This window comes from Schistocerca americana, chromosome 6 (genome assembly GCF_021461395.2).
Source record: "Schistocerca americana isolate TAMUIC-IGC-003095 chromosome 6, iqSchAmer2.1, whole genome shotgun sequence".
NCBI lineage: Eukaryota > Metazoa > Arthropoda > Insecta > Orthoptera > Acrididae > Schistocerca > Schistocerca americana.
In genome coordinates this window covers 186,021,291-186,040,856 of record NC_060124.1, presented here as the reverse complement: position 1 = coordinate 186,040,856, position 19,566 = coordinate 186,021,291, and the positions used below count along the sequence as shown (strand labels likewise).

Genomic DNA, 19,566 nt, shown 5'->3' with positions numbered 1-19,566 from the left:
AAAGAGAGTATTCCAGTCAACATTGTCAAAAGCTTTCTCTAAGTCTACAAATGCTAGAAACATAGGTTTGCCTTTCCTTAATCTACCTTCTAAGATAACTCGTAGGGTCAGTATTGCCTTTCGTGTTCCACCATTTCTATGGAATTCAAACTGATCTTCTCTGGGGTCGGCTTCTACCTGTTTTTCCATTTGTCTGTAAAGAATTCATGTTAGTATTTTGCAGCTGTGACTTATTAAACTGATAGTCCAGTAATTATCACACCTGTCAACAGCTGCTTTCTTTGGAATTGGAATTATTTTATTCTACTTGAAGTCTGAGGGTATTTCGCCTGTGTCATACATATTGCTCATCATATTGTGGAGTTTTGTCAGGGATGGCTCTCCCAAGGCTATCAGTAGCTCTGATGGAATGTTGTCTACTCCCAGGGCCTTATTTCGACTTAATTCTTTCAGTGCTCTGTCAAATTCTTCACGCAGTATCATATCTCCCATTTCATCTTCATCCACGTCCTCTTCCATTTCCATAATATTGCCATCAAGTACTCCGCCCTTGTATATACCCTCTATGCACTCTTTCCACCTTTCTGCTTTCCCTTCTTTGCGTAGAGCTGGCTCTTGATATTCATACAGGTGGTTCTCTTTTCTCCAAAGGTCTCTTTAATTTTCCTGTAGGCAGTATCTGTCATACCCCTAGTGATATATGCCTGTACACCCTTACATGTGTCCTCTAGCCATCCCTGCTTAGCCATTTTGCACTTCCTGCCAATCGCATTTGTAGATGTTTGTATTCCTTTTTGCCTGCTTCATTAATTGCATTTTTATATTTTCTCCTTTCATCAATTAAATTCAATCTCTCTTCTGTTACCCAAGGATTTCTACTAGCCCTCGTGTTTTTACCTACTTGATCCTCTGCTGCCATCACTATTTCACCTCTCAAAGCTACCCTCTCTTCTTCTACTATATGTCTTTTGCCTGTTCCTGTCAATCATTCCCTAATGCTCTCTCTGAAACTCTCTACAACCTCTGGTTCTTTCAGTTTATCCAGATCCCATCTCCTTAACTTTCCACCTTTTCACAGTTTCTTCTGTTTTAATCTACAGTTCATGACCAATAGATTGTGGTCAGAGTCCACATCTGGCCCTGGAAATGTACAGTTTAAAACCTGGTTCCCAAATTGCTGTCTTGCCATTATACATTGTACTTGTATTTAGCTACAAGGTGTGCAACTTGGCTTCCGCCGTTTGTCGATAGATGGCGACAACGGTAAGTAGTGGTCGAAAGAAACAGATCGGAGACGTCAGGCAGTTATCTTGAACCTCAGTGAACATAACCTCATTCAAACATTAGTTGATTTGTGTCTGCATCATAAAGTGTTTCTTGATTGAAATGTCAGTTTACGAGCCTAATTCTCGTTGTTTGCTGGAGGTGTTACTGTTTTGTTTCAGTATGAAGAAAACAGCGGCTGAGTCTCATTGAATGCTCTCAAGCACATATGGTAAGGATACTGTTAGAGAAAGAACATGTTGTGAGTGGTTTCAGTGCTTCAAGAATGGTGATTTTAACGTCATAGACTGGCATAGTGGTGGAAGACAGAATGTTTTCGAAGATACAGAATTGGAGACATTGCTGAGTGAAGACTCGTGTCAAACTCAAGAAGAATTGCCACTATTAGTGGGAGCGACACAGCAAGCTATTTTGAAATGTCTCAAGGCTATGGGCATGATTCAGAAAGAAGGAACTTGGGTCCCGTGTGAGCTGAAACCAAGAGACGTTGACGGCATTTGTGTGTTTGTGAACAGTTGCTTCAGAGGCAAAAACGGAAGGGATTTCTGCATCCCATTGTGACCGGGGCAAAAAATGGGTTCATTACGATAATCCTAAACGCAAGAAATCATGGGGATATCCCGGCCATGCTTCCATGTCTATGGCCAAACTGAATATTCATGGCTCCAAGATCATGCTCTGCATTTGGTGGGACCAGCTTGGCGTTGTGTACTATGAGGTGTTGAAACCAAGTGAAACAATCCCAGGTGCTCGTTATCGAACGCAATTAATGCATTTGAGCAGAGCATTAAAAGACAAACAGCCCTAATACAGCGAGAGGCATGATAAAGTAATTTTACAGCACGACAACGCTCGACCCTAAGTTGCAAAAGTGGTCAAAACATACTTGGAAACGTTAAAATGGGAAGTCCTACCCCACCCTCCGTATTCTCCAGACATTGCTCCCTCTGACTTCACCTGTTTAGATCAATGGTGCGTGGCCTGGCTGACCAACACTACCGATCTCACAAAGAAGTTACAATTTGGATTGATTTTTTGGATCGCTTCAAAAGATGAACAATTTTTTCGACACAGGATTCATACACTGCCTGAAAGATAGGAGAAAGTTGTGGCCAGTGCTGGAAAATACTTTGAATGACACATGTGTAACCAATTTGTTTCATTAAAGCTTCAAATGTTGGGAAAAAATGGTGGAAGCAAAGTTGTACACCTTGTATAATCTATCTGAAACCTTCCAGTGTCTCCAGGCCTCTTCCACATGTTCAACCTTCTTTCATGATTTTCAAACCAAGTGTTAGCTGTGATTAAGTTACGCTCTGTGCAAAATTCTACCAGGCAGCTTCCTCTTTCATTCCGTATCCTCATTCCATATTCGCCCACAACTTTTCCTTCTCTTCCTTTTCCTGCTGTGGAATTCCAGTCCCCCACGACTATTAAATTTACATCTCCCATCACTATCTGAATAATTTCTTTTATTTCATCATATATTTCTTCAATCTCTTCGTTGTCTGTGGAGCTAGTTGGCATATAAACTTGTACTACTGTGGTAGGTGTGGTCTTTGTGTCTAACGTGGCTACAATAATGCGTTCCCTATGCTGTTCATAGTAACTTACCTGCACTCCTATTTTTTTATTCATTACTAAACCTACTCCTGCATTACCCTTAAATGAGTTTGTATTTATAACCCTGTATTCTCCTGACCAGGAGTCTTGTTCCCCCTGCCACCGAACTTCACTAATTCCCACTATATCTAACTTTAATCTATCCATTTCCCTTTTTAAATTTTCTAACCTACCTACCCGATTAAGGGATCTGACATGCCATTCTCCAATCAGTAGAACGCCAGTTTTCTTTCTCCTGATAACGATGTCCTCCTGAGTAGTCCCCACGCGGAGATCCAAATGGGGGACTATTTTATCTCCTGAATACTTTACCCAAGTGGACCCCATCATCAATTAACCATACAGTAAAGCTTCATGCCCTTGGAAAAAATTACGGCTGTAGTTTCCCCTTGCTTTCAGCCGTTCGCAGTATCAGCACAGCAAGGCTGTTTTGGTTGATGTTACAAGGTCAGATTAGTCAATCATCCAGTCTGTTGCCCCTGCATCTACTGAAAAGGCTGCTGCCCCTCTTCAGGAACCACACATTTGTCGGGCCTCTCAACAGATACCCCTCCGTTGTGGTTGCACAGCTATCTGTATCACTGAGGCACGCAAGCCTCCTCACCAGCAGCAAGGTCCACGGTTCACAAGTAATGTAAAATACAAAAATTACAATTCAGAATGCAACTAAACTGCATAAGACACACTCCAACATCTTAAAACAGCAGAAATATCTCTACGAAAATCTTAGTATGCACCTGAAAGGCACTTATACAATCATTTCGAGCATTGTGAAAGCTGGATTGCAATAAAGAACTGAAGAAGCCATTGGAATGTGGGAGGGAAAAATATTACGCAATATTTTTGGATCAGTGAAAGATGCTGTCAGGTGAGAAGCGAATAACATACACATGTAAAGATATGATTTTGCTAAATGGGGACAACCAGCGGGAAACAGTCCCTGAGCAAGTAAGGTCATACGGACAGACATATGGAAATGCGTTGCAAAGGAGATACAGCCACTTGAAGGTTGAGATGAAAGATATTTGACTGTGACCTCCTTATCACCACCTGGCACATGATCTGCCAGTATGTCTTATGCCAGGCTACCGTTTGGAATATTTTACATTAAGAACTACCGCCATCCGTACCACTTTCTGTATCATTTACAGCTCGTGCATGCCTTATTAGCTATGGGCTTACCTGTGCAACAACGGTGTTGTCGCTCTCCTGTCTATGGCTGAGAAAGTTTACTTGTATCCATTTGAATCTGGGAATGTCCCCATGAGGTGTATGTGGAATATGTTGGAAATGGCCCTTCGGAATGGGTGATTTACCGAAGGGTGGTTGGACGTGACATCCTGTCTTAGCCTGTTGGCATTGGATGCAGGCTCTCGTCTACACCGTGCAGTCATGTTTAATGTTAGCCCAAACGAAACGTTCTGTTATGAGTTTCAGTGTCGAGCATACACCGAGGTGAAACAAGTTGTGGAGGAGGTTGAAAAATGTCTTCCTGAACTTCTGTGGGATGACTGATCATTGCCATCATGGGGTGCATCGCACCAAACTACTTCGGTTGTGCCTGTGATGGTCCACTACTTGAGCTGAAGGCCCGTTGTGTGTCCAGCTAGCAGGTTTTGAAGCTCGGTGTAAGTTGCTTATGCCTCCCCTAGTTGTTCGAAGTCAAGGTGTGCTGATGTGGCAGCAAATAGTGAGAGGTAGTCAGCCACCATGTGTTCTGCTCCCCCTACACATTGGACATCCGTAGTATATTGTGAAATCAAGTCATTGAGGGGAGGTATTGACTTTCAGGTTTGTAGTAGCATCAGTCAGAGGTTGGTGGTCTGTGTAGATAGCGAGCGATTGGCTGTCGATTTCATCTCGGAAGTGCTGAACTGCCTCGTATATCGTAATATCATCAGAAGCTTGTGATTGAAGGTTGACTACATTTTATAGGAGTGGGAAAAACCGTAGGGGTTGGATTACACTGGAGACTTCCAGTTGTAGCACTACCCCATTCGCCCGGTCACTAGCATCTGCCATTATAACATTATGGGCATCCGGCGATGGGAGTGGTCTGAATGAGCTCGGTTTCGATCTTCTTGAAAGCTGCTTGCATATCAGAAGTCCAAGTGAGCTTATGTTTGTCTGATGTGTTCTTGCCGTGAAGTGACTCTGTGAATGGCAGAAGGGTTTCTGCTGCATGGGGGAGTGTTGTCAGTAAAAATTAATTACTCCTAAAAAAACGGCACAACTCTTGATAGTCCGTTGGGGTGTTAGGTTATGGATTTGGCCTATCTTTTCCAGGGTGGGGAGGATGCTCAAAATGTCGACGACGTGACCTATGAATGTAACACATTTTTGCTGGCATTAGCATTTTTCCTCAGTGACCGCAACACCATCTCTGCTAGTTTGTCGGATACTGCTTAGAGGTGTTTCTCATGACCTTGAGCTGTTTGTTAGGAGATAATTACATTGTCCAAGTAACAATAGCAAAAGAGCATGGTAAAAAACAAGCCATCAATGAACTGTTGCCAAGTCTGGGCTGCATTCTTCAGTCCGAAGGTCATAAAATGGAACTCAAATAGGCCAAATGGTGTACTTATAGCCTTTTCGGGATGTCCTCCGTGGCCACTGGAATCTGCGAATAAGCTCTTTTTATAGGCGATCACGCTAAAGAGGTTGTGTTAGCCAGTTCCGGGAGAGGTCCTGAATATTGGTCACGGAGTAACTATCAAAGACTGTGCACATTTTCAAATGTCTATAGTCCCTGTGACAGGCGCCATGTTTTATCTTTTTTCATTCTCATAGTAATCAATGAGCCCACACACTGTCTGATGATCTGATGGTGCCATCGCTTCAGTTCCTTGATCCTGGCTTTGGCCATCTTTAGTTTGTGAGAAACGAGATGGTGGGGCCAGTGTTGGACTAGTGGACCGGGGGTAGTATTAATTCTGTGTACGGTACCATCATGTACAATGTTAATCTTTTTATGCGGCTGATGTAGATTAGCATGTGAGGCACAGAATCTGCTCGCAGAGGCGATATTACTTTTTATACTCGGCCCACTCACGAGAGCAATATCATTGTTTTTGCACGGCCTGCCCACGGGAGTGTTGTCACCAGAAGTAAGAGGCGCTGGACTGATCTGTGGTTCTGAAGCCCTGGCAGCATCTCGGGCCTGCGGTTCTCATTGTTGCCGGTGCGAGGACAGTTGTTGCTATGTGGTGTGCAGTTGTGCCATGATCTCGGAGTAGCGCTTGTGGAGGTGTTCGTTAGCTGCTTGTGAGCTGGCATTGGTGTGGCAGAGGTCAGTGTTCGCAGTAATCATGGTTTTAAGCTCCTTGAACAACACCTGGCACTTTAGCGTGAGATCCAGTACTGTTTCAAAGATAGGAGAAGCGGGCGACGGAGTTTCATCCATCGGTAGGTGATCAGTGTTTACTCCTCTGATCGGCATGTGGGCGTCGCATTGTAGCAGTAAGGACTGCCCAGGTCCGGCAGAAGGTTATAATGCCTCAAAAAATCTGCACCCAACACTGGCTCTACAGTGTTGGCCACAAAAAATGTTCATAGGTGAGGGGTGTAGTTATCCAGTTGAACTGTGATAGAGGCTATGCCTATCACTGGAATCACTGAGTCTTCCATGACGCATAGTTGTATAGTGGATGGTACATGTTTTCCAGGAGCCACCTGAGGTGGCAGTGTACTAAAGTTGGCGCACCTATCGACTAGGAAGTGTGCTCTAAGATGGTTGTTGTAGACTAACCAGGAAAGTACTTGGGCTCAAACAAACACAAATAAACCAAAATCGTGTGAGAAATTATGTAAGGGTCTCTTATTGCACTAGTGATACTTCTGCATTTGCAAAGCTCTGCAGTCGTCCGTTAGAGGCCTCTACGTATGCCATGCCGCATTGCACACTGACATGCAGGTACACCAGTCGGAACCAGTAGGGACAGTGCAGTGTGCCTCTGAAGTTGCGTTATGTGACATTATTTGTGTATCGAAGCGTCAGATGGCTTGGCGATTGGTAATCAATCCTGCTAATGTATTGCGATTGGTTGAGATGAAGTTACGAAGTACCCTTCTTCGTGAAGATGGTATTGGTGTAAAAGACAAATAATTCGCATGTTTTCTGGTATCTATTATAGTGCAGAAATATGAGCATAAGTTAGAAACAGATACTGTTGTAACACTAACACATAGTGATGATGATAGGGATGATAATGATGTTGCAATTAGCTAACTGTGCAACACATAGCTACACGATCGATGTCGCTATATCAATGGATGGACGATTGGCAGACAAACTCTATATTTGCTTCCAGAAATCCAATGGATAGTTTGGACCCCGCGTGTCAAGGGAAATAGAAACGCGGTGCCCTCCAAATGTCGTCGTTGATGCAAGTGTGAGTGGGAAGATGACGAAACAACATCTGAAGACGTTTTTTCTGTTAGTTTTGAATCCATATTTGTCAAGAAAGTCATTAGTACTTTGTGACTCCTGGTCTGGATATAAGGATGAACAAGTACTACTGGAAGCATCTGGCGGAAAACATGTAGATTTAAAAATCATTCCGCTTAAAACTACAAAATATGCACAACCTCTGGATGAGTATTTCTTCAGGCAATATAAAATATATGCCAAGAGAATAACAGACTTCGTTAAATTATGTTACAGTAATATGCAGCCGAAATTGCACGACAGATTCTTTATCATGAATATGCATTCTGTCATTTACAATCAGTTATCTGCAGGAGTATACAGACCAATGCTTCGTTACGTGTGGCAGAATGCTGGCTACGATATTGGTGAACCAGTGAACAACTTCAAAAGTGTCATTTCAACACTGTTCAACACTGATATTATAGAATGTGCAAATACGCTACGCGATCAACTTGCATTTCTTCACTGTGTGTTTTGCAGTCATTCGTGTTGCTCAGAGCATTTTATTGACATTCCGCATTTACATTTATAGTTAAGATTGCTGCATTGTGTATGGCGTCTACAATTACATCTACAGTGATATCTAGAGCATGACTGCAGAGTTTTGCAGAAAAACGATACCCACCAGCACATTCAGAGGTACATAATGGTCCTGTAACCAAACGTTCATACAGATCTGTTTGTTCGAGCCCAAGTACTTTCCTGGTAAGAGCCATGCACTGTTAGAATCTAGATGCAGATTATAATGAGTGTTGTAATGCTTCATAGTGAGGCAGCTTGAAGCAGGGGAGTGACCTGATGTGCCTGTGTCAGGCTGCTGTTCTAGTTTGGGTAACTGCTGGACATGTGTTGGCAGTGAAGCATGCGTGGAACCACGAGGGGCGGTGTGACCGGGCAGGTACAGTAACCTAGCTAGGGGAGTTGTTGTGGCGGTTAGGCGTGGGTCGACAGCCAGGTGTGAATGCGGCAAGTGGTTGTTTACATTCCACTACACACGTGGCGCCTGGGTCTGTCGTGGTATCTGATTATTGGTGCCTCACTGCAACGTAGTCTTGTGAGGCTGCTGCGGGCATGACGTGGATGGGCTTGGGTGAGGTCAGAGCAGATCAGCGACTGTTGGTTGGCCGGGCACTGCACAGTGAGTGCTGCGCAGTGGTCTCCACGGGCAAGGCCAATGTGGAGACGTGTGGGCTGGCTGTAGATGCAACCGGTTTTGATGTTGGTGCCGGAGCCAATGTGAGTGTTTATCAAGGCATGATGTTGTGCGAGGGTAAACATCCAGTTGGCAAGGCATAACCAGGTTTCCATCTGTTTGTCCTCAAGCATTAGCATTGCTGTCTCAATGTTTTCAGGCAGCTTCAAAAGCTATAGTGACCATAGAGCACAATCTGATAAGAGGTTTGTGTCGATTCGGAGGTGTAACCTGTGCCACAGCACTGACTGATTTTCATGGCCCAGCGACGTTTCAGCGATGGCTAGGTGGAGTGGGTGTTCAGGTGAATGCGGTAGGCCTGTAATGTGAGTGTCTTCACTGTCACATTTCAGTTAGTGTTTGGTGTGTGCAATAGAAGGTTGCTGATAAGATCGGTGTTGGCGTGGTGGTGGTTCAAAAGCACCAAAAACTTGTCATGGTCGTCTGTGATCCCGGCCGGCTGCATCATGCACTCACTGAGTGTGAATCATACTTGCGGAGAATCAACTTGTGGCAGCAGCAGGTGTAACCTGATGTATGGCCGCTGGTAATCTGCTTGGTGGCGAGGGGCCGCGAGCAGTATGAGGTGGTTGTAATAGTGCAGAGTATCTGGTGCGGGTTTGTGAACACTGTCTGGTGGTGCCGATAGAGGTGGCAGCTGTTGTCGTGGTGCAGTAGTTGTGGGAGGTATGTCAGTAATGGCGGGTATTTTGACCAATTATCACGGAACATGGCGCAGATGTCATGGAGGACGGTGATGTAGTGGGGCACCAAGGAATGTGGCATGGTGGACGGGTTCTAATTGGTGGCAATTGTAGTGGATGGCACATCGGCGTGGGTCACCCAATGCGGCAGCTGGTGAGGCTTGCCGTATTGATATGCTGTGGTTGTGAGGTGTGAAAACCCTCCACAGTTGCAGGTAGACACGGTGTGCCTGCTTGTTGAGTGACGTCACATGGCTGGCATGGTCCTGAGCACGGTGCGGCTGTTGTCGGTGTGACGTCACTATGATGATGTCATGAGGGTCACGGTGTGGCTGTAACAAGTATGATGTCACCCGGGTGACGTACAGTTCCGTGCAGAGCATAAAGTTCAGGCGTCGGCTGTAGAATAACATGGTCTGGTGCATGAAGGTCACTTGTAGGATGGATTTGTCCACAATAACCCGTAAATATTGGTTCTCTGCAGTAGAAGACGGTAGTATATGGTGACGATTGTTTGACAACAATTGCGGTACTCTGGAGGGTGTCCATAATTTGGTACATTGCACACGGAATGTCGATATGTGCTGAGTGACTAGAATGAAAATGAATGTGTGTGGTTCATTAACACTGTCACTGATTGGTATATTAGTAGCACTGGTCATGTGGGAAGTGGGGATGGCAGCAGGAAACCATTGTTCACCGTGTAGGGTCACTGTTGAGGTAGCTCAGTTAATTAAGGGAGTAGCAGGCTTCGTTTCACCACCTTCACTGATAACATCGTACTTGATTTGCGATTTAGTGTTTTTGTCTATTTGCCGAGAGATCATTATGCCCTGGTTTGGCGGTTGTCGAAACTATGGGAACTTTGTCGACCGTTCGAGAACTATAGTTGCACTGGTTATATCGTCCGAGAATCAGCGAGAACACCAAATAAATGCACTGATAAATTGTCTGTATTGATGCCAGGTGATGAAGCATCATTATGGGGCATATTCTTCGCGGCGTGGGGTTTGTATCCCACAGTAATTGCTGGAATCCTGGCATAAGAATAGCTCGGTATTTCACGGTGCGGTTGAAAAGAAAATAACGGGGCCACCACTATTGGTAGTTGAGTGGGCGTGGTAATTATGACAATAAATAATCACTCACACTCCCATCACTTACTGCGAATACTGTTATTCTTGCAGCGCATAACCAATGCGTGTAGTATAGAGCGCATACTACAGATGACTGATCTGACAAAGATATAGTTGTTCTTGCTGCGATAGGGTAGTGATATTATACGGGATAGAGCCAGTGGCTCTATATCCACAGAAAATCGTTGGTGTTCTTTCAGTCGGTTTCAGCCACCCTCCCTGAAAAAGAACAAACTGTCCCTTCTCTGGTATTGCTACAGTTTGTCAGCAATTGCTTAATATCGAGATTTTGTCTATGTAAACTGATGATCAGAGTAACTTTCCTTGATTTTGCTGATACAAATGGGAATTTAAAATTCAGGTTTTGCCCCTTGTCGAGCTTAAGATTGCAGCAGACACGAATTCTAGTGCACACGTGGCAAATTAGACTCTGTTGTGGCTACTTGGTCCAAGTCATTACCTGGATTACTTTGTGGGATTATTTCTATTTGACTCAGTACAGGGTGATACGCAGTAATTCGTCACACACAGAAATATATTAAGATGTAATGATCATTTAGCTGATGTGAATTCTGATTTTATACATGAACAATTATCCTAGCATTTTAAAAGAAAGTCACATAATAATTTTAATGTAGAAGTTTATGACAGCTAAAACATACTTGGAAAATGTGATCAGTAGCACAGTTGGTGTCAAATATCTGTGACTATTGGTGAGACAGGAAGGGAGTTTGAGTGAATAGGAAGAAATATAAGGTCCATATTACTGGGTGAGATATATAGAACTCTCTCCACCTTCACCAGTGATTAACGAGTAAGTTGACTTAAGTTTATGTTCATTGTGAGGAAAAATGAGACAATGGAGGATTGGATGATTTGCTGACAGGCATTGTATGTGATAGCATTACTAGCAGTTAGTAATGTGGTTAATCTAGTTCCATTGATATTGGTCAGTGTTTTTGTCAAAGGGCCTAAATGAATGGCTACTGATGACTCATATCATGTATCCAACAACTTGTATTTTTTTAGTGTTGTCTTCTTGTCACGATTCAGGGCTCTACACAGCTTGCCTCTACTTGCAGTCGGATAGCTCAACATGTCAACAGACTGCCTGGAGAGATCACGCGATGAGTTCATGGCGTTATTTTGTGAAATTCAGACAGATGTGTCAACACAGTTTGATGCTCATGTATTCATCTGCATCCCATTGTGCATTCCTGCAATTCCAGTAGCATTCAGCTACATGAAATTTCTGGTTATGAAGAAATTAATGTAATAGACTTCTGAGCTATCATTTATGTGTGATTTGTGACATGACCATCTTGGATTTCAGGAAAATTGATTATAGAAAGGAAAATATACACGAACCTTTGCAACACTTCATGTGTGTTTCCTCATTTTTACTTCCCAGCAGCTGTACACAACATTGCATTTTTAAATATCAACAGAGAACTACGGAGGGAAACATTTTTATGTGAAAATTATTTTTATTGTAATTTTAGTGTAAAATGTCCATCAATTTTGAAATGCCATTTCTTTAAACATATTTTTAAAGTATTGTGCAACAGCTCTTTTCTTGTCAGATAGTACATTAATTCTGGAAAAACCTCCATACTGGGGGTGATAAGTCCCCTGTACAATTACGTAATTGCTTTTATCTGCTCATGAGTAGTCTTTATTTACTAATTTATTGCTTTCAGGCTAAAGCAAGACAAGTTGAGAAAGCACGTGATCTCATGTTTTCGGGTGCTAAAATAAATTTTACTGAAGACAGAGCTGTTTTGCATGTGGCACTGCGAAACCGTAGCAATACTCCAATTCTTGTTGATGGAAAAGATGTAATGCCAGAAGTGAACAGCGTTTTGGAGCACATGAAGACATTTACAAAACAGGTAAAAAGTTAATAGTTGGTTGTACTAGTATTGATATTATGAAGGAAAACACAGTAAATGTATTTAGACATGCTTGCTCATCACACTCTCTTTATGTAAGTATCCACTTCTTACTGCCTCATCCTAGAATGGATAGTTCTCATTGCTCACATTATGTTTAGAGCAGAAAAATTGTGTTAAGGATTATGCTGCATTTGTCGTAAATTCTAATAATTCTTTTTTTCTAGGTGATCACTGGTGAATGGAAGGGATATACAGGAAAACCTATTAAAGATGTCATTAACATAGGAATTGGAGGTTCAGACTTGGTAGGTATGAATTGTAAGATTCAACAATACAAATAGATTAGTGAAGTAATAACAAATTGTGTACATAAGTAATAACACTGGTTGTGGGGTTTTCTATCTGGCAACAGTGTTGGGCATACCCTTGCCTGTGGTGACAGCCAAAAACTACAGAAGTCTCTATTGAGTTTCAGCTGTCTAATGTAGCATGATGATCTCTACCGATTTTTCGAGCACAGCTGTTATTTCTCGTGTAGTTTGAATCTGCATGATTGAATTTTAAGCAAGAGAGTATCATGAAGGTATTTTTTTTTTCCAGATTCTTGTACAACTACAATTGAATATCTTAGCAATCGTTAGGAGAGTTCATTTATTCATGGATTCAAATATGTGGGCAGCTGAAGGCATATTCAAAAGGTTGAGAATCAATTGAAGATAAGCCTTTATAGAGTTGAAGACCACAAACATCGAAATCTGCTCAAACTGTGTAATAACCAGGAATTTACAGGAAATTGATTTTATGTGGAAAAGTAAGAAAAACTAAGGCACTCATTTTGTCATAAACCACTCTTTGAGGTTTTGCTTTGGGTATCAGTCAGTAGTGGAATCACTGCATAAGGAATGTTTGTTGCTCTATTGTGGCTGCCTGTATAGCACTAACAGACTTCAGTACTGCCCACAGATTTTTTTAGCTAATTGGTATATTTTTAATTGGAGAAGGAAATATGTAGAAAGAGATATTTGAACATGAATGTTAGGTAGATCAGTGGAGAACATTCAGATGTTGTGTTTTTCCTAAATTCATTATAAGTTATTACTGTGCAGACTATCGTACAGTGTCATGCCTAAAGCAAATAATGACTGCAGCATGATTATCACCCATTTTGTAACATGATGCATTATTGCTGTTGAAGTATGTTAATAATGGCAGATTGAAGAATGAATTGAATTTAAGCCTTCAGAGTTAACGACCACAAACATCAAAATCTGCTCAAACTGTGTAATAACCAGGAATTTACAGTAAATTGATTTTGAGTTACAGATTGAAGAATGTTTGTGGAACTGTTCATCATGTACATAAGGCTGTTGTACACTGACCTAGTGTGACATGGATCGGTCATAACAATGATAAGAACAGGCCTTACAAGGATAGCAGGAGAGGTTCTAAGTTGCATAATTTTTGACAGAACTGGAAAAAATTATTACATTTTTTTTAATAGTTTCATTGGCTAGCTAATGCTGCAAAAAGTTCTACATCACTACGCAGGGTATCTTAAGTTACCTTCTCTCCATAATACCAGTATCATACGCTATTGTGAGAAAAGTTTATTGTGAAACATTTTTGGCTTTTGTTGTATTTTTCCAGTTGCATCCTCAAAATTTTACTCCTTTACTCCATGCAAATACAGAATTTAAGTTTGCTCGTGGTACATTTTGTTTCTTGCTTTTAAGGATAATGTCTGTTTCAAAAAAGGTAAATCTGCTGCCCAAATTACTGTTACCTTTTTTTCTACTTTATTCACCCATAAATTTACAGTTGCACTTTTTTACTTTTCTGATAACAAAAAGCAAGATGTAGCAGATCCAAGACTAATTAGTTACTATTCTGAATCACATAGTGTTTTTGAAACAATTAAGTATATCGAAATGCTGTCTTGTGGTAGATCGGTATAAAGAATCACAGTGGTTCACTAGAGGTTCCCAAGTTATATCTAGCCTTACGTATGGGTGTGTTCATTGTATTGTGTTGATTCTACCTAAAATGAAAATGTAAGTATTAGAAACTAGTCAGCTTGAGGAGAGAAAACTCCTCAGCCAAGATCACATATGGAAAACCTCTATTTATGATGACTGGTTTCGGTAAACTAAATTACCATCATCTGATCTTCTGTGATGAACACCTGTCTTGCTGTGCTGCCATCAGTTTCTGATTCTCTATGGCTGTTGATGCATTATTCAGCAATATTATTCGGCTCGGACATTCTGGTAGGTCAAACACCACTTGTTATTCCAGTTAACTATCGCCTACAAAACTTCTCGAAACAGTACAAATTACTGTTTTGCAAAACTGCGTTTTCCTTATAGCTAATTATCTTTCTTCTGTCTATACTTTCTTTTATATGGAGTTGAATAGTGCTGATATTTCAAGTTCGGTGCTAAGTGCGATTAGTATGAGGAAGACGCAGTATTGCAAGACAATTTTCACTGTCTCAAAAATTTTGTACACAATAGATAAATGGAATAATGAGTGGTATTTTGACCCACCAGACTGTCAGAGATGAGTAACATTGTCGAATAATGCATCAAAGACGGAAGAGAATCATAAACTGATAGCAGCACAGGAGAAAGGTGTTCATCAGAGGAGGTCAGAGGATGGTAATTCAGTATACTGAAACCGATCATTGTAAATAAAGCTTTTACAAATGTGATCTTGGCTGAGAAGTTGTCTTTCTTCCAGTTGAATATTTACAGATTACCCCGTATTACTCAGTATGAGCAAGAGAACTACACTCATGCTCATAAATTAAGGATAATGCTGATACATGGTGAAACAATGCTCTGGTGGGTGGTTTGCGGGTTTAAATCAACTTGGGGTCTGACCACGTGGTGCATTTGACCTGCGGTCATTGCACGATGGCACTGGCAGCAGTCCACATACGCAGAGGTGTGTTGGTGCATATCAGAGTATGGTGCAGCGAGTAAGTGTGCAGACGTTTTCAGATGCGCTAATGGTGACTGCGTATTGAAAATGGCTCAAAGAACACATATTGATGACGTTATGAGGGGTAGAATACTAGGGCAACTGGAGGCTGGTCAAACACAGCAGGTCGTAGCACGGGCCCTCCGTGTGCTGCAAAATGTGGTCTGAAGATTATGGCAACGATTCCAGCAGACAGGAAACGTATCCAGGCACTACAGTACAGGATGTCTACAGTGTACAACACCACAAGAAGACCGATATCTTACCATCAGTGCCCGCAGACGTCCACGGAGTACTGCAGGTACCCTTGCTCGGGACCTTACCACAGCCACTGGAACAGTTATCTCCAGACACACAGTCTACAGATGACTGAACAGGCATGGATTATTCACCCGGAGAGCTGCAAGGTGCATTCCACTCACCCCTGGTCACAGGAGAGTGTGTAAAGCCTGGTGTCAAGAACACAGTACATGGTCATTGGAACAGTGGTCCCAGGTTATGTTCACGGAGAGTACGAGTACAAGTATAGTCTGAACAGTGATTCTCACCGGATTTTCATCTAGCGTGAACCAGGAACCAGATACCAACCCCTTAATTTCCTTGAAAGGGACCTGTATGGAGGTCGTGGTTTGATGGTGTGGGGTGGGATTATGATTGGTGCATGTGCACCCGCACACATCTTTGACAGAGGAGCTGTAACAGGTCAGGTGTATTGCGACGTCATTTTGCACCAACATGTCTGCCTTTTCAGGGGTGCAGTGGGTCCCACCTTTGTCCTGATGGATGATAAAGCGTGGCCCCACCGAGCTGCCATTGTGGAGAAGTACCTTGAAACAGAAGATACCAGGTGAATGGAGTGGCCTACCTGTTCTGTAGACCTAAGCCCCATCGAGCACGTCTGGAATGCTCTCTGTTGACGTATCGCTGCATGTCTTCAAACCCCTACAACACTTCAGGAGCTCCGACAGGCACTGGTGCAAGAATGGGAGGCTTTACCCCCGCAGCTGCTCGACCACCTGTTCCAGAGTATGCCAACCCATTGTGCGGCCTGTGTACGTGTGCATGGTGGTCATATCCCATATTGATGTCAGGGTACATGTGCAGGAAACAATGGCGTTTTGTAGCACATATGTTTGGGGATGGTTTTCTCAACTCATCACCAATACCGTGGACTTACAGGTCTGTGTTGTGTGTGTGTTCTCTATGTGCATATGCTGTTAGTGCCAGTTTTGTGTAGTGCCACGTTGTGTGGCACCACATTCTACAATTATCCTTAATTTATGAGCATGAGTGTAGTAAGATTGTACTTTAATAAGAGGAGAAACACTTAGAAGCTTAATCTGAACATCATGCTAACAGTAAACTGGCACTGTGCTGCTTAACACTAAATGTATCATAAAAAGTGTTGCACTTCACTAAAGACAAGCATTGTTTGGGTTTTTCGATTTGCAACCCCTGTCTGTATGTAGAGCCATGGAGGTAAAAGCAAGCCCACATTCTCCATGCATTTCAGAAGAGTGCATTTTGCCTCCAGCAGTGGCTTGCATACATTGTTCGGTCAGTTGACATGCCTCAGAATGTCATTTCGGAGTTCGAGCTTGTGCTCGTTGTCTCTTTGAATCGAGAAGGTTTGTTGTCAACCAGGGTTGCCATCTCCCTAGTCGGCATACACAGTGATGTCGTCATTTGAACATTAACAACCACTGTCATGAGGCGCATATCATTGAAGACTGGCCCTTTAAATGTTGCCTGTGGTCTACACAGGCTGATGATGGCTCATAGTTAACCTGAGGAGCCAAATGTAGGGAATGTTTTGACCCAGACAGCGCACAACTATATCCTTTCAATTAGTTTTGCAACTAGACATTCAATAAGAATGACAGTGAAATGAGCCTGGTATAATTTTAAATGAAGATGTGGGTAAGGGAACCTAGATCACTGGATTCTTTTTGTGTTTATAGAGTACAGGATTTGTGTGATGCCTGATGGCCATTGAAACAGTTTGCAGGTGGCTGGGTGCTGATGCGTGTCCTGCAGATTAAGCAGGTTATGTTTCTGGCTGATACTAATCAGAATTCAAACCAGAAACTATTAGGTAAACTGTTGTAAATACTTGTGAAAATAATCAACTTTCCAGTTCTCTAGCTTATGATATAACTCAATACATTTGTGAAGTTATGACATGGCCACAAATAATTGATGCCTAGAGTCCCTTCAATTGTTTAGTTAACTTTTTGTTGTTCATGGTGGGATTTTTTGACGAAAAATCTGCAAATTTCATCTACATAATTTCTTTCCTGTGTGTCCAATGGCAGTGTGAACATAGAAAAGAGGAGCTTCCGATGAACTTGTTAGTGTATCAGAATGTGAAACAGGAATAAGTCATCACATTTCATAAAGTCTACGATTCAATTTTGATATGAATAAGATAAGGGGCAAAGTTTTTATAAGAACTTGCTGCTGCTGGATAAATAATATTGGCACTAAAGACAAAATTAAAATTTTCTTAAGTTCTCAGATGAGCAAATGCAAATACATAATAATGACATGCTGAAGGCAGTTATCAAAAATACGTCTACATCTACATTTATACTCCGCAAGCCACCCAACGGTGTGTGGCAGAGGGCACTTTACGTACCACTGTCATTACATCCCTTTCCTGTTTGTCGCGTATGGTTCACTGGGAGAGCGACTGCCGGAAAGCCTCCGTGCACACTCGAATCTCTCTAATTTTACATTCATGATCTCCTCAGGAGATATAAGTAGGGGGAAGCAATATTTTCGATACCTCATCCAGAAACGCACCCTCTCGAAACCTGGACAGCAAGCTACACCGCGATGCACAGCACCTCTCTTTCAGAGTCTGCCACTTGAGTTTGCTAAACATCTCTGTAACGCTATCACGCTTACCAAATAATCCTGTGATGTGACGCATCGCTCTTCTTTGGATCTTCTCTGTCTCCTCCGTCAGCCCGACCTGGTACAGATCCTACACTGATGAGCAATACTCAAGTATAGGTCAAACGAGTGTTTTGTAAGCCACCTCCTTTGTTGATGGACTACATTTTCTAAGCACTCTCCCAATGAATCTTAACCTGGCACCCACCTTACCAACAATTAATTTTATATGATCATTCCACTTCAAATCATTCCGTACGCATACTCCCAGATATTTTACAGAAGTAACTGCTACCAGTGTTTATTCCGCTATCATATAATCATACAATAAAGGATCTTCCTTTCTATGTATTTGCAATACATTACATTTGTCTATGTTAAGGGTCAGTTGCCACTCCTTGCACCAAGTGCCTATAATGCTGCAACTTCTCTGTATACTACAGCAACATCTGCGAAAAGCCGCATGGAACTTCCGACACTATCTACTAGGTCATTTATATATATTGTGAAAAACAATGGTCCCATAACACTCCCCTGTGGCACGCCAGAGGTTACTTTAATGTCTGTAGGCGTCTCTCCATTGATAACAACATGCTGTGTTCTGTTTGCTAAAAACTCTTCAATCCAGCCACACAGCTGGTATGATATTCCGTAGGCTCTTACTTTGTTTATCAGGAGGCAGCGCGGAAGTGTATTGAACGCCTTCCGGAAGTCAAGGAAAATGGCATCTGCCTGGGAGCCTGTATCTAATATGTTCTGGGTCTCATGAATAAATAAAGCGAGTTGGGTCTCACACAAGCTGTTTCCGGAATCCATGTTGATTCCTACAGAGTAGATTCTGGGTTTCCAGATACGACATGATACACGAGCAAAAAACATGTTCTAAAATCTTACAACAAATCGATGTCAGAGATACAGGCCTATAGTGTTGCGCATCTACTTGACGACCCTTCTTGAAAACTGGAACTACCTGTGCTCTTTTCCAATCATTTGGAACCTTCTGTTTCTCTAGAGACTTGGGGTACACGGCTGCTAGAAGGGGGGCAAGTTCTTTCGCGCACTCTGTGTAGAACGGAATTGGTATCCCGTCAGGTCCAGTGGACTTTCCTCTGTTGAGTGTTTCAGTTGTTTTTCTATTCCTTGGACACTTATTTTGATGTCAGCCATTTCTTCGTTTGTGTGAGGATTTAGAGAAGGAACTGCAGTGCGGTCTTCCTCTGTGAAATAGCTGTGGAAAAAGGTGTTTAGTATTTCAGCTTTACGCATGTCATCCTCATTTTCAATGCCATCATCATCCCAGAGTGTCTGGATACGCTGTTTCGATCCACTTACTGATTTAATGTAAGACCAGAACTTCCTAGGATTTTCTGTCAAGTCGGTACATAGAATTTTACTTTCGAATTCACTGAACACTTCACGCATA

The 19,566-nt window shown here is 42.3% G+C and overlaps 1 protein-coding gene across 1 annotated transcript in view; it reads left to right on the top strand.

The window, feature by feature from the left end:
- The window catches only part of LOC124619672 (glucose-6-phosphate isomerase), a 98,628-nt gene that overhangs the window by 13,524 nt on the left and 65,538 nt on the right, over positions 1 to 19,566 (top strand). Inside the window, exons 3-4 of the mRNA XM_047146213.1 lie at positions 12,069 to 12,260; positions 12,488 to 12,568. Of these exons, the coding sequence (XP_047002169.1) occupies positions 12,069 to 12,260; positions 12,488 to 12,568 (273 nt within the window). The remainder of the gene's footprint in view (positions 1 to 12,068; positions 12,261 to 12,487; positions 12,569 to 19,566) is intronic.